The sequence below is a fragment of the Scyliorhinus torazame genome, chromosome 26 (assembly GCF_047496885.1).
Source record: "Scyliorhinus torazame isolate Kashiwa2021f chromosome 26, sScyTor2.1, whole genome shotgun sequence".
In the NCBI taxonomy this organism is placed as follows: Eukaryota; Metazoa; Chordata; class Chondrichthyes; order Carcharhiniformes; family Scyliorhinidae; genus Scyliorhinus; species Scyliorhinus torazame.
Genome location: NC_092732.1, coordinates 36,561,429 through 36,576,282, shown reverse-complemented (window position 1 = coordinate 36,576,282; position 14,854 = coordinate 36,561,429). Strand labels below are relative to the sequence as shown.

At 53.3% G+C, this 14,854-nt stretch overlaps 2 protein-coding genes across 2 annotated transcripts in view; one reads left to right on the top strand and one right to left on the bottom strand.

Moving 5' to 3' along the window:
- Positions 1 to 7,479, top strand: part of msto1 (misato mitochondrial distribution and morphology regulator 1) — a 41,134-nt gene extending 33,655 nt beyond the window's left edge. Inside the window, exons 11-13 of the mRNA XM_072490625.1 lie at positions 3,996 to 4,100; positions 4,480 to 4,598; positions 7,067 to 7,479. Coding sequence (XP_072346726.1) covers positions 3,996 to 4,100; positions 4,480 to 4,598; positions 7,067 to 7,305 — 463 coding nt within the window. The 3' untranslated portion in view covers positions 7,306 to 7,479. The remainder of the gene's footprint in view (positions 1 to 3,995; positions 4,101 to 4,479; positions 4,599 to 7,066) is intronic.
- A 75-nt stretch (positions 7,480 to 7,554) lies between these two features.
- LOC140402972 (GON-4-like protein) overlaps positions 7,555 to 14,854 on the bottom strand; it is a 126,616-nt gene continuing 119,316 nt past the window's right edge. Inside the window, exon 13 of the mRNA XM_072490623.1 lies at positions 7,555 to 8,564. Within this exon, the coding sequence (XP_072346724.1) occupies positions 8,424 to 8,564 (141 nt within the window). The 3' untranslated portion in view covers positions 7,555 to 8,423. The remainder of the gene's footprint in view (positions 8,565 to 14,854) is intronic.

Sequence of the window (14,854 nt, the reverse complement as noted above, 5' to 3'; positions counted from 1 at the left end):
AGCGACAGACCCGTCCCCACCAGTACTGTACCCCAGTGTTATACAGCGACAGACCCGTCCCCACCAGTACTGTACCCCAGTGTTATACAGTGACAGACCCGTCCCCACCAGTACTGTACCGCAGTGTTATACAGTGACAGACCCGTCCCCACCAGTACTGTACCCCAGTGTTATACAGTGACAGACCCATCCCCACCAGTACTGTACCCAGTGTTATACAGTGACAAACCCATCCCCACCAGTACTGTACCCCAGTGTTATACAGTGACAGACCCGTCCCCACCAGTACTGTACCCCAGTGTTATACAGTGACAGACCCGTCCCCACCAGTACTGTACCCCAGTGTTATACAGTGACAGACCCGTCCCCACCAGTACTGTACCCCAGTGTTATACAGTGACAGACCCGTCCCCACCAGTACTGTACCCCAGTGTTACACAGTGACAGACCCGTCCCCACCAGTACTGTACCCCAGTGTTATACAGTGACAGACCTGTCCCCACCAGTACTGAACCCCAGTGTGAGACAGTGACAGACCCGTCCCAACCAGTACTGTACCCCAGTGTTATACAGTGACAGACCCGTCCCCACCAGTACTGTACCCCAGTGTTATACAGTGACAGACCCGTCCCCACCAGTACTGTACCCCAGTGTTATACAGTGACAGACCCGTTCCCACCAGTACTGTATCCCAGTGTTACACAGTGACAGACCCATCCCCACCAGTACTGTGCCCAGTGTGATACAGTGACAGACCCGTCCCCACCAGTACTGTACCCCAGTGTTATACAGTGACAGACCCGTCCCCACCAGTACTGTGCCCCAGTGTTATACAGTGACAGACCCGTCCCCACCAGTACTGTGTCCCAGTGTAATACAGTGACAGACCCGTCCTCACCAGCTCTGTACCCCAGTGTTATACAGCGACAGACCCATCCCCACCAGTACTGTACCCCAGTGTTATACAGTGACAGACCCGTCCCCACCAGTACTGTACCCCAGTGTTATACAGTGACAGACCCGTCACCACCAGTATTGTACCCCAGTGTTATACAGCGACAGACCCGTCCCCACCAGTACTGTACCCCAGTGTTATACAGTGACAGACACGTCCCCACCAGTACTGTACCCCAGTGTTATACAGCGACAGACCCGTCCCCACCAGTACTGTACCCCAGTGTTATAGTGACAGACCCGTCCCCACCAGTACTGTACCCGTGTTATAGTAACAGATCCGTCCCCACCAGCCCTGTACCCCAGTGTTATACAGTGAGAGACCCGTCCCCACCAGTACTGTACCCCAGTGTTATACAGTGACAGACCCGTCCCCACCAGTACTGTACCCCAGTGTTATACAATGACAGACCCGTCCCCACCAGTACAGTACCCCAGTGTTATACAGTGACAGACCCGTCCCCACCAGTACTGTACCCCAGTGTTATCCAGTGACAGACCCGTCCTCACCAGTACTGTACCCCAGTGTTATACAGTGACAGACCCGTCCCCACCAGTACTGTACCCCAGTGTTATACAGCGACAGACCCGTCCCCACCAGTACTGTACCCCAGTGTTATAGTGACAGACCCGTCCCCACCAGTACTGTACCCCAGTGTTATACAGTGACAGACCCGTCCCCACCAGTACTGTACCCCAGTATTGTGCAGTGACAGACCCGTCCCCACCAGTACTGTACCCCAGTGTTATAGTGACAGACCTGTCCCCACCAGTATTGTACCCCAGTGTTATAGTGACAGACCCGTCCCCACCAGTACTGTACCCCAGTGTTATACAGTGACAGACCCGTCTCCACCAGTACTGTACCCCAGTGTTATAGTGTCAGACCCTTCCCCACCAGTACTGTACCCCAGCGTTATACAGTGACAGACCCATCCCCACCAGTACTGTACCCCCGTGTTACACAGTGACAGACCCGTCCCCACCAGTACTGTATCCCAGTGTTATACAGTGACAGACCCGTCCCCACCAGTACTGTACCCCAGTGTTATACAGTGACAGACCCGTCCCCACCAGTACTGTACCCCAGTGTTATACAGTGACAGACCCGTCCCCACCAGTACTGTATCCCAGTGTTATACAGTGACAGACCCGTCCCCACCAGTACTGTACCCCAGTGTTATACAGTGACAGACCCGTCCCCACCAGTACTGTACCCCAGTGTTATACAGTGACAGACCCGTCCCCACCAGTACTGTACCCCAGTGTTATACAGTGACAGACCCGTCCCCACCAGTACTGTACCCCAGTGTTATACAGTGACAGACCCGTCCCCACCAGTACTGTACCCCAGTGTTATACAGTGACAGACCCGTCCCCACCAGTACTGTACCCCAGTGTTATACAGTGACAGACCTGTCCCCACCAGTACTGTACCTCAGTGTTATACAGTGACAGACCTGTCCCCACCAGTACTGTACCCCAGTGTTATAGTGACAGACCCGTCCCCACCAGTACTGTACCCCAGTGTTATACAGTGACAGACCCGTCCCCACCAGTACTGTACCCCAGTGTTGTACAGTGACAGACCCGTCCCCACCAGTACTGTACCCCAGTGTTATAGTGACAGACCTGTCCCCACCAGTATTGTACCCCAGTGTTATAGTGACAGACCCGTCCCCACCAGTACTGTACCCCAGTGTTATACAGTGACAGACCCGTTTCCACCAGTACTGTGCCCCAGTGTTATAGTGACAGACCCTTCCCCACCAGTACTGTACCCCAGCGTTATACAGTGACAGACCCATCCCCACCAGTACTGTACCCCAGCGTTATACTGTGACAGACCCGTCCCCACCAGTACTGTATCCCAGTGTTATACAGTGACAAACCTGTCCCCACCAGTACTGTACCCCAGTGTTATACAGTGACAGACCCATCCCCACCAGTACTGTACCAGTGTTATACAGCGACAGACCCGTCCCCACCAGTACTGTACCCCAGTGTTATACAGCGACAGACCCGTCCCCACCAGTACTGTACCCCAGTGTTATACAGTGACAGACCTGTCCTCACCAGTACTGTACCCCAGTGTTATACAGCGACAGACCCGTCCCCACCAGTACTGTACCCTAGTGTTATACAGCGACAGACCCGTCCCCACCAGTACTGTACCCCAGTGTTATACAGCGACAGACATGTCCCCACCAGTACTGTACCCCAGTGTTATACAGTGACAGACCCGTCCCCACCAGTACTGTACCCCTGTGTTATACAGCGACAGACCCGCCCCACCAGTACTGCACCCCAGTGTTATACAGTGACAGACTCGTCCCCACCAGTACTGAACCCCAGTGTGAGACAGTGACAGACCCGTCCCCACCAGTACTGTACCCCAGTGTTATACAGGGACAGACCCGTCCCCACCAGTACTGTACCCCAGTGTTATACAGTGACAGACCCCTACTAAGACCCGTATGGTCAGCATGGTAGCAGAGTGATTAGCACAATTTCTTCACAGCTCCAGGGTCCCAGGTTCGATTCCGGCTTGGGTCACTGTGTGGAGTCTACACATTCTCCCCGTGTGTGTGTGGGTTTCCTCCGGGTGCTCCGGTTTCCTCCCACAGTCCAAAGATGTGCGGGTTAGGTGGATTGGCCAATGATAAATTGTCCCTTAGTGTCCAAAATTGCCCTTAGTGTTTGTTGGGGTTACTGGGTTATGGGGCTAGGGTGGAGGTGTTGACCGTGGGTAGGGTGCTCTTTCCAAGAGCCGGTGCAGACTCGATGGGCCGAATGGCCTCCTCCTGCACTCTAAATTCTATGAAGATGAGTGTTGTATTTCATGGTAATGCGTCTGGGTTGGAAATTATCCTCCAATTTCAATAGCAGAATCTAAACTACATTTGCGAGTTAGTGGTCACGATATTAAAATTTCACACCCACTGTCCTGGAAATGTGATGACAGCACGAGTTGGTGCAGTCTCTACCTTCAATAACACTAAAGGTAATTATAACGCTCACTGTGACTGTCCTTCCCTTAGTAATCTAGCTCCCGGAGGGAAAGAGGCCTCCATATTACACAGCTGTCCTACTGGCGAGGAGGTCCTCAGCACGTTTCTGCGCAGCCACTTCCCAACTACACTGAGGTACGTGAATCTCAAACACCAACACTGGGAATGGGAGCGAGTGTACCACCGAATGATTGTGTGGAATGAGAAGGGGTTTGATCCATCGGGAGTGTGTACATTGGGGGTCTGGGTACAAAGGGCAGCACGACGGCGCAGTGGGTTAACCCTGCTGCCTCAGGGCGCCGAGGCCCCGGGTTCGATCCCGGCTCTGGGTCACTGTCCGTGTGGAGTTTGCACGTTCTCCCCGTGTCTGCGTGGGTTTCACCCCCACAACCCAAAGATGTGCCGGGTGGGTGGATTGGGTAAATTGGAAAAATGAATTGGGTACTCTAAATATTTTTTTTTTAAAGATTGTGTAGGGTGAATTAAGGTGTGACGAATGCTCTCTTATCCCCAGTGCTGTGCATCTGTCTCAGACTCCATATAAAGTGACCACCCCATACCCACAGTTTTTCACACCTTCCGTCAACAAACATGGACAGCTGATGGGAGGTGGTCGAGTACCTTCAACAAGTGGTGAGTGATCCCTGCACACCAGACCGCTGCACTCTGTGCAGTTAACAGGCAGCATTTTAAAACACATCATTAGCGGGAGTGCATGAAAAATAGCAGGAGGAGGCCATTCGCTAGGATCGCGGCTGATCATCCAACTCCGTGTAGCCTAATCCAGCTTTTGCTCCCCAACTCATTCTTGAAAACACACAATGTTTATTTCTCCCCTCGCTGTGCGAAATGGTCTAACCCGTATCCTGACTGTGAATTTATCAACTTCCCGGCCTCCACCGACCCACCACTCTCTGGCTGAAGAAATTTCTCCTCTTCTCTGTTCTAAAGTGACTCCCTTTTATTCTAAGGCTGTGCCCCCGGGTCCTAGTCTCCCCTGCTAATGGAAACAACTTCCCTACATCCACCCTATCTAAGCCATTCATTATCTTGTAAGTTTCTATTAGATCTCCCCTCAACCTCCTAAACTCCAATGAATATAATCCCAGGATCCTCAGACGTTCATCGTATGTTAGGCCTCCCATTCCTGGGATCATCCGTGTGAATCTCCGCTGGACCCGCTCCAGTGCCAGTATGTCCTTCCTGTGTGTGGGACCCAAAATTGCTCACAGTATTCTAAATGGGGCCTAACTAATGCTTTATAAAGCTTCAGAAGTACATCCCTGCTTTTATATTCCAAGCCTCTTGAGATGAATGACAACATTGCATTTGCTTTCTTAATTCCGGACTCAACCTGCAAGTTTACCTTTAGAGAATCCTGGACTCGGACTCCCAAGTCCCTTTGCACTTCAGCATTATGAATTTTGTCACCGTTTAGAAAATAGTCCATGCCTCTATTCTTTTTTCCAAAGTGCAAGACCTTGCACTTGCCCACGTTGAATTTCATCAGCCATTTCTTGGACCACTCTCCTAAACTGTCTAAATCTTTCTGCAGCCTCCCTGCCCCTCCACCTATCTTTGTATCATCGACAAACTTAGCCAGAATGCCCCCAGTCCCGTCATCTAGATCGTTAATATATAAAGAGAACAGCTGTGGCCCCAACACTGAACCCTGCGGGACACCACTCGTCACCGGTCGCCATTCCGAAAAAGAACCTTTTATCCCAACTCTCTGCCTTCTGCCTGACAGCCAATCGTCAATCCATGTTAGTACCTTGCCTCGAATACCATGGGCCCTTATTTTACTCAGCAGTCTCCCGTGAGGCACCTTATCAAAGGCCTTTTGGAAGTCAAGATAGATAACATCCATTGGCTCTCCTTGGTCTAACCTATTTGTTATCTCTTCAAAGAACAGGTTTGTCAGGCACGACCTCCCCTTACTAAATCCATGCTGACTTGTCCTAATCCGACCCTGCACTTCCAAGAATTTAGAAATCTCATCCTTAACAATGGATTCTAGAATCTCGCCAACAACCGAGGTATGGCTAATTGGCCTATAATTTTCCCTCTTTTTCCTTGTTCCCTTCTTGAACAGGGGGGTTACAACAGCGATTTTCCCAAGATCATAACTAACGCCTCCACTATTTCTTCAGCTATCTCCTTTAGAACTCTAGGATGCAGCCCATCTGGGCCCGGAGATTTATCAATTTTTAGACCTCTTAGTTTCTCTAGCACTTTCTCCTTTGTGATGGCTACCATATTCAACTTTGCCCCCTGACTCTCCGGAATTGTTGGGATATTACTCATGTCTTCTACTGTGAAGACTGACACAAAGTACTTATTTAGTTCCTCAGCTATTTCCTTGTCTCCCAGCGTCATTTTGGAGCGGCCCAATGTCAACTTTTGCCTCCCGTTTGTTTTTAATGTATTTGAATAAACTTTTACTATCATTCCTAATGTTGCTGCCTAGCCTACCGTCATACTTGATCCTCTCTTTCTTTGTTGCCCCGTTTGTTTTTGTAGCCTTCCCAATCTTCTGACTTCCCACTACTCTTTGCCACATTGTAGGCTTTCTCTTTTGCTTTGATGCATTCCCTAACCTCCTTTGTCAGTGTTATACACAGACAGACCCGTCCGATCCCAGTCTGTGCAGAGTCAGCACGTTCTTCCTGTATCTGCGTGGGGTTACGGGTATAGGGTGGAGGTGTTGACCTTGGGAAGGGTGCTCTTTCCAAGAGCCGGTGCAGACTCGATGGGCCTCCTGCACTGTAAATTCTGTGTGGGTTTTGCCCCCAAAAGATGTGCAGGCTAGGTGGACTGGTCGCACTTTGCCCCTTAATTGGAAAAAAAATAATTAGGTCCTCTAAAACTTGTCCAGATCACACTGAAGGAGCTTTGTCTGCACCCTCAAAGCGATCCTGAAGCAGTAGACATGTGTTCAGATCCCTCAGCCGGGGGAAACATGTGGGTCTAACCGGTCATCGCTACCACCGTAATACTGGGTGAGGAGGCGGACAGGATTAAGTTTTCGGTGGAAGGCACCCCCTCCGTTCCAAGCTGGATCGAATAACGAGCCTCTCTTTCTGTCCCCCCCCCCGCAGCGGTCGAGAGTATTCCTGTGATGACTGCCCTCCAGTCGTCGCCGGTCCTGCACAGCGTCCTGCACAGCCTGTACCGGGAGGTGAGCCGGCTTAACCTGCGCAAGTTCAGCACCTTCCTCTCCGCCGGCACCGAGCTGGACGATTTCAAGGAGGTGCTGGAGGAGCTGAAGACTCTCTCCCAGTGTTACAAAATGAACTTTGACCTGGATGACTCTGAAGACGATTCGGATGCAGAATGAGTATTGAGAGGGGGGGGGGGAGAAAGCATTGCCCCCCCCACTAAACCAGCAAGATACACGCAGCTGTAAATATGTTGGAAACGTTAAATGACTCGGTTAAAAAGAAAACCCCAGGCGCTGGAACATTCACGTATGATGGTTTGGATTCCTTTTCATTAAAACTTGAAATGCTGACACTTGCTGTTTATCTACCCGACAGCTAAGTCTGTGCGGGGGGGGGGGGGGGTCCTCATCTCACAAAGTCTGAAGCCATGTCAAAAGATTTATTGAGCTACTTTTGTCTCGCTCACACGCACACCTAGAAATACAAACATACATATATTACAGAGTCACTATAACTTAAGCTATACAGAGAGGATACATTACACGTGTATATTTACAACACATCATTAAAAAGGACATCGAGCCATCCCTTCAGGCCAATATCAGACTGACCGGTTACTGAGGTGAAGTTTAAAAGCTCCCAGCTCACTCACAGACGAGTAACAGCGAGTTCCATTCTCTCTCCCCAGCATTGAAGGGGATGCAAAGCGACTCGATCCTCAATCCAACTCGTCCACTCGGTAAGAAAATCTACCTTTAAAATTTGCCAACCATGATCTGAATTATTCCACTGATTTTCAGGGCAGTCTCTGTTTATAATGGGGGGGCAATTCTCTCTTTTCCCCCTCCAGCTTAACAAGAGGAGGGTTCTCAGGCAGGGTTACCACCCAGTCCTCGGGATTTCTGTAGCCCGAGGGCAGTACGGTCAAGCCCTCTGACCAGCAGCAGCACCGAAGGAAGCAGGCCAGTCAAACCAAGGCCATCCTCTCTTCAATAAATAGGGAATAACCAGGCTGTGCCCTGTCCATTAAACCCGGAATTACTCCAGCACGGGGCGTTAAAATGCTCACAACAATGTACAGTCCAACAAGTACGTAGCAGCAACAGCTTGTGGACATGAATGTGACACGGTGCACAGTTCCCAGCACCGTTCAAGTCTCTTCAGTAATCTGTGCTCCCGCCGGCAGTCCACCGAGTCGGCCTTGCAGCTTCTGATCGCAGGCGGGAAGGATGGACGTCCAGGAATGTCACCGCCATTTAGACTTGTGTCCGCAGTGAGGGAGTGGGGGGGGAAGTCACTCCTGTTCCTCGTCAGAAACCAGGCGATCTGCCAGCAGCTCGGGGTTGGTGCTGCTCACGGCGTCGTCCTCCTCGTCGGTGCTCACATCGCCCGAGGTGTGGAACAAGCGCATCAGCTCCCGGAATCGCTGTGAAACCTGGGAGAGAGAGACAGTAAATCTCAGAAACTGCTGACACCGCCCCACAGGATAACACCCTGTATACACACACAGCACCGAGACACCGCCCCACAGGATAACACCCTGTACACACACAGCACTGAGACACCGCTCCACAGGATAACACCCTGTACACACACAGCACTGAGACACCGCTCCACAGGATAACACCCTGTACACACACAGCACTGAGACACCGCCCCACAGGATAACACCCTGTACACACACAGCACTGAGACACCGCTCCACAGGATAACACCCTGTACACACACAGCACTGAGACACCGCTCCACAGGATAACACCCTGTACACACACAGCACCGAGACACCGCCCCACAGGATAACACCCTGTACACACACAGCACTGAGACACCGCTCCACAGGATAACACCCTGTACACACACAGCACCGAGACACCGCTCCACAGGATAACACCCTGTACACACACAGCACCGAGACACCGCCCCACAGGATAACACCCTGTACACACACAGCACCGAGACACCGCTCCACAGGATAACACCCTGTACACACACAGCACCGAGACACCGCTCCACAGGATAACACCCTGTACACACACAGCACTGAGACACCGCTCCACAGGATAACACCCTGTACACACACAGCACTGAGACACCGCTCCACAGGATAACACCCTGTACACACACAGCACTGAGACACCGCTCCACAGGATAACACCCTGTACACACACAGCACTGAGACACCGCTCCACAGGATAACACCCTGTACACACACAGCACCGAGACACCGCCCCACAGGATAACACCCTGTACACACACAGCACTGAGACACCGCCCCACAGGATAACACCCTGTACACACACAGCACTGAGACACCGCCCCACAGGACAACACCCTGTACACACACAGCACTGAGACACCGCCCCACAGGACAACACCCTGTACACACACAGCACCGAGACACCGCTCCACAGGATAACACCCTGTACACACACAGCACCGAGACACCGCTCCACAGGATAACACCCTGTACACACACAGCACCGAGACACCGCTCCACAGGATAACACCCTGTACACACACAGCACTGAGACACCGCTCCACAGGATAACACCCTGTACACACACAGCACCGAGACACCTCTCCACAGGATAACACCCTGTACACACACAGCACCGAGACACCGCTCCACAGGATAACACCCTGTACACACACAGCACTGAGACACCGCCCCACAGGATAACACCCTGTACACACACAGCACCGAGACACCGCTCCACAGGATAACACCCTGTACACACACAGCACTGACACCGCACCACAGGATAACACCCTGTACACACACAGCACCGAGACACCGCCCCACAGGATAACACCCTGTACACACACAGCACTGACACCGCACCACAGGATAACACCCTGTACACACACAGCACCGAGACACCGCCCCACAGGATAACACCCTGTACACACACAGCACTGACACCGCACCACAGGATAACACCCTGTACACACACAGCACCGAGACACCGCTCCACAGGATAACACCCTGTACACACACAGCACCGAGACACCGCTCCACAGGATAACACCCTGTACACACACAGCACCGAGACACCGCTCCACAGGATAACACCCTGTACACACACAGCACCGAGACACCGCCCCACAGGATAACACCCTGTACACACACAGCACCGAGACACCGCTCCACAGGATAATACCCTGTACACACACAGCACTGAGACACCGCCCCACAGGATAACACCCTGTACACACACAGCACCGAGACACCGCCCCACAGGATAACACCCTGTACACACACAGCACCGAGACACCGCTCCACAGGATAATACCCTGTACACACACAGCACTGAGACACCGCCCCACAGGATAACACCCTGTACACACACAGCACCGAGACACCGCCCCACAGGATAACACCCTGTACACACACAGCACTGAGACACCGCTCCACAGGATAACACCCTGTACACACAGCACCGAGACACCGCTCCACAGGATAATACCCTGTACACACAGCACCGAGACACCGCCCCACAGGATAACACCCTGTACACACACAGCACTGAGACACCGCTCCACAGGATAACACCCTGTACACACACAGCACTGAGACACCGCTCCACAGGATAACACCCTGTACACACACAGCACCGAGACACCGCCCCACAGGATAACACCCTGTACACACACAGCACTGAGACACCGCTCCACAGGATAACACGCTGTACACACAGCACCGAGACACCGCTCCACAGGATAACACCCTGTACACACACAGCACTGAGACACCGCTCCACAGGATAACACCCTGTACACACACAGCACTGAGACACCGCTCCACAGGATAACACCCTGTACACACACAGCACCGAGACACCGCTCCACAGGATAACACCCTGTACACGCACAGCACCGAGACACCGCTCCACAGGATAACACCCTGTGTACACACAGCACCGAGACACCGCTCCACAGGATAACACCCTGTACACACACAGCACCGAGACACCGCCCCAGAGGATAACACCCTGCACACACACAGCACTGAGACACCGCTCCACAGGATAACACCCTGTACACACACAGCACCGAGACACCGCTCCACAGGATAACACCCTGCACACACACAGCACCGAGACACCGCCCCACAGGATAACACCCTGTACACACACAGCACTGAGACACCGCTCCACAGGATAACACCCTGTACACACACAGCACTGAGACACCGCTCCACAGGATAACACCCTGTACACACACAGCACTGAGACACCGCTCCACAGGATAACACCCTGTACACACACAGCACCGAGACACCGCTCCACAGGATAACACCCTGTACACACACAGCACCGAGACACCGCTCCACAGGATAACACCCTGTACACACACAGCACTGAGACACCGCTCCACAGGATAACACCCTGTACACACACAGCACCGAGACACCGCTCCACAGGATAACACCCTGTACACACACAGGATAACACCCTGTACACACACAGCACTGAGACACCGCTCCACAGGATAACACCCTGTACACACACAGCACCGAGACACCGCCCCACAGGATAACACCCTGTACACACACAGCACTGAGACACCGCTCCACAGGATAACACGCTGTACACACAGCACCGAGACACCGCTCCACAGGATAACACCCTGTACACACACAGCACTGAGACACCGCTCCACAGGATAACACCCTGTACACACACAGCACCGAGACACCGCTCCACAGGATAACACCCTGTATACACACACAGCACCGAGACACCGCTCCACAGGATAACACCCTGTACACGCACAGCACCGAGACACCGCTCCACAGGATAACACCCTGTACACACACAGCACTGACACCGCACCACAGGATAACACCCTGTACACACACAGCACCGAGACACCGCCCCACAGGATAACACCCTGTACACACACAGCACTGACACCGCACCACAGGATAACACCCTGTACACACACAGCACCGAGACACCGCTCCACAGGATAACACCCTGTACACACACAGCACCGAGACACCGCTCCACAGGATAACACCCTGTACACACACAGCACTGAGACACCGCCCCACAGGATAACACCCTGTACACACACAGCACCGAGACACCGCTCCACAGGATAACACCCTGTACACACACAGCACCGAGACACCGCTCCACAGGATAACACCCTGTACACACACAGCACTGAGACACCGCCCCACAGGATAACACCCTGTACACACACAGCACTGAGACACCGCTCCACAGGATAACACCCTGTACACACAGCACCGAGACACCGCTCCACAGGATAATACCCTGTACACACAGCACCGAGACACCGCCCCACAGGATAACACCCTGTACACACACAGCACTGAGACACCGCTCCACAGGATAACACCCTGTACACACACAGCACTGAGACACCGCTCCACAGGATAACACCCTGTACACACACAGCACCGAGACACCGCCCCACAGGATAACACCCTGTACACACACAGCACTGAGACACCGCTCCACAGGATAACACGCTGTACACACAGCACCGAGACACCGCTCCACAGGATAACACCCTGTACACACACAGCACTGAGACACCGCTCCACAGGATAACACCCTGTACACACACAGCACTGAGACACCGCTCCACAGGATAACACCCTGTACACACACAGCACCGAGACACCGCTCCACAGGATAACACCCTGTACACGCACAGCACCGAGACACCGCTCCACAGGATAACACCCTGTGTACACACAGCACCGAGACACCGCTCCACAGGATAACACCCTGTACACACACAGCACCGAGACACCGCCCCAGAGGATAACACCCTGCACACACACAGCACTGAGACACCGCTCCACAGGATAACACCCTGTACACACACAGCACCGAGACACCGCTCCACAGGATAACACCCTGCACACACACAGCACCGAGACACCGCCCCACAGGATAACACCCTGTACACACACAGCACTGAGACACCGCTCCACAGGATAACACCCTGTACACACACAGCACTGAGACACCGCTCCACAGGATAACACCCTGTACACACACAGCACTGAGACACCGCTCCACAGGATAACACCCTGTACACACACAGCACCGAGACACCGCTCCACAGGATAACACCCTGTACACACACAGCACCGAGACACCGCTCCACAGGATAACACCCTGTACACACACAGCACTGAGACACCGCTCCACAGGATAACACCCTGTACACACACAGCACCGAGACACCGCTCCACAGGATAACACCCTGTACACACACAGGATAACACCCTGTACACACACAGCACTGAGACACCGCTCCACAGGATAACACCCTGTACACACACAGCACCGAGACACCGCCCCACAGGATAACACCCTGTACACACACAGCACTGAGACACCGCTCCACAGGATAACACGCTGTACACACAGCACCGAGACACCGCTCCACAGGATAACACCCTGTACACACACAGCACCGAGACACCGCTCCACAGGATAACACCCTGTACACGCACAGCACCGAGACACCGCTCCACAGGATAACACCCTGTACACACACAGCACTGACACCGCACCACAGGATAACACCCTGTACACACACAGCACCGAGACACCGCCCCACAGGATAACACCCTGTACACACACAGCACTGACACCGCACCACAGGATAACACCCTGTACACACACAGCACCGAGACACCGCCCCACAGGATAACACCCTGTACACACACAGCACTGACACCGCACCACAGGATAACACCCTGTACACACACAGCACCGAGACACCGCTCCACAGGATAACACCCTGTACACACACAGCACCGAGACACCGCTCCACAGGATAACACCCTGTACACACAGCACCGAGACACCGCTCCACAGGATAACACCCTGTACACACACAGCACCGAGACACCGCCCCACAGGATAACACCCTGTACACACACAGCACCGAGACACCGCTCCACAGGATAATACCCTGTACACACACAGCACTGAGACACCGCCCCACAGGATAACACCCTGTACACACACAGCACCGAGACACCGCCCCACAGGATAACACCCTGTACACACACAGCACCGAGACACCGCTCCACAGGATAACACCCTGTACACACACAGCACCGAGACACCGCTCCACAGGATAACACCCTGTACACACACAGCACCGAGACACCGCTCCACAGGATAACACCCTGTACACACACAGCACCGAGACACCGCCCCACAGGATAACACCCTGTACACACACAGCACCGAGACACCGCCCCACAGGATAACACCCTGTACACACACAGCACCGAGACACCGCTCCACAGGATAATACCCTGTACACACACAGCACTGAGACACCGCCCCACAGGATAACACCCTGTACACACACAGCACCGAGACACCGCCCCACAGGATAACACCCTGTACACACACAGCACCGAGACACCGCTCCACAGGATAATACCCTGTACACACACAGCACTGAGACACCGCCCCACAGGATAACACCCTGTACACACACAGCACCGAGACACCGCCCCACAGGATAACACCCTGTACACACACAGCACTGAGACACCGCTCCACAGGATAACACCCTGTACACACAGCACCGAGACACCGCTCCACAGGATAATACCCTGTACACACAGCACCGAGACACCGCCCCACAGGATAACACCCTGTACACACACAGCACTGAGACACCGCTCCACAGGATAACACCCTGTACACACACAGC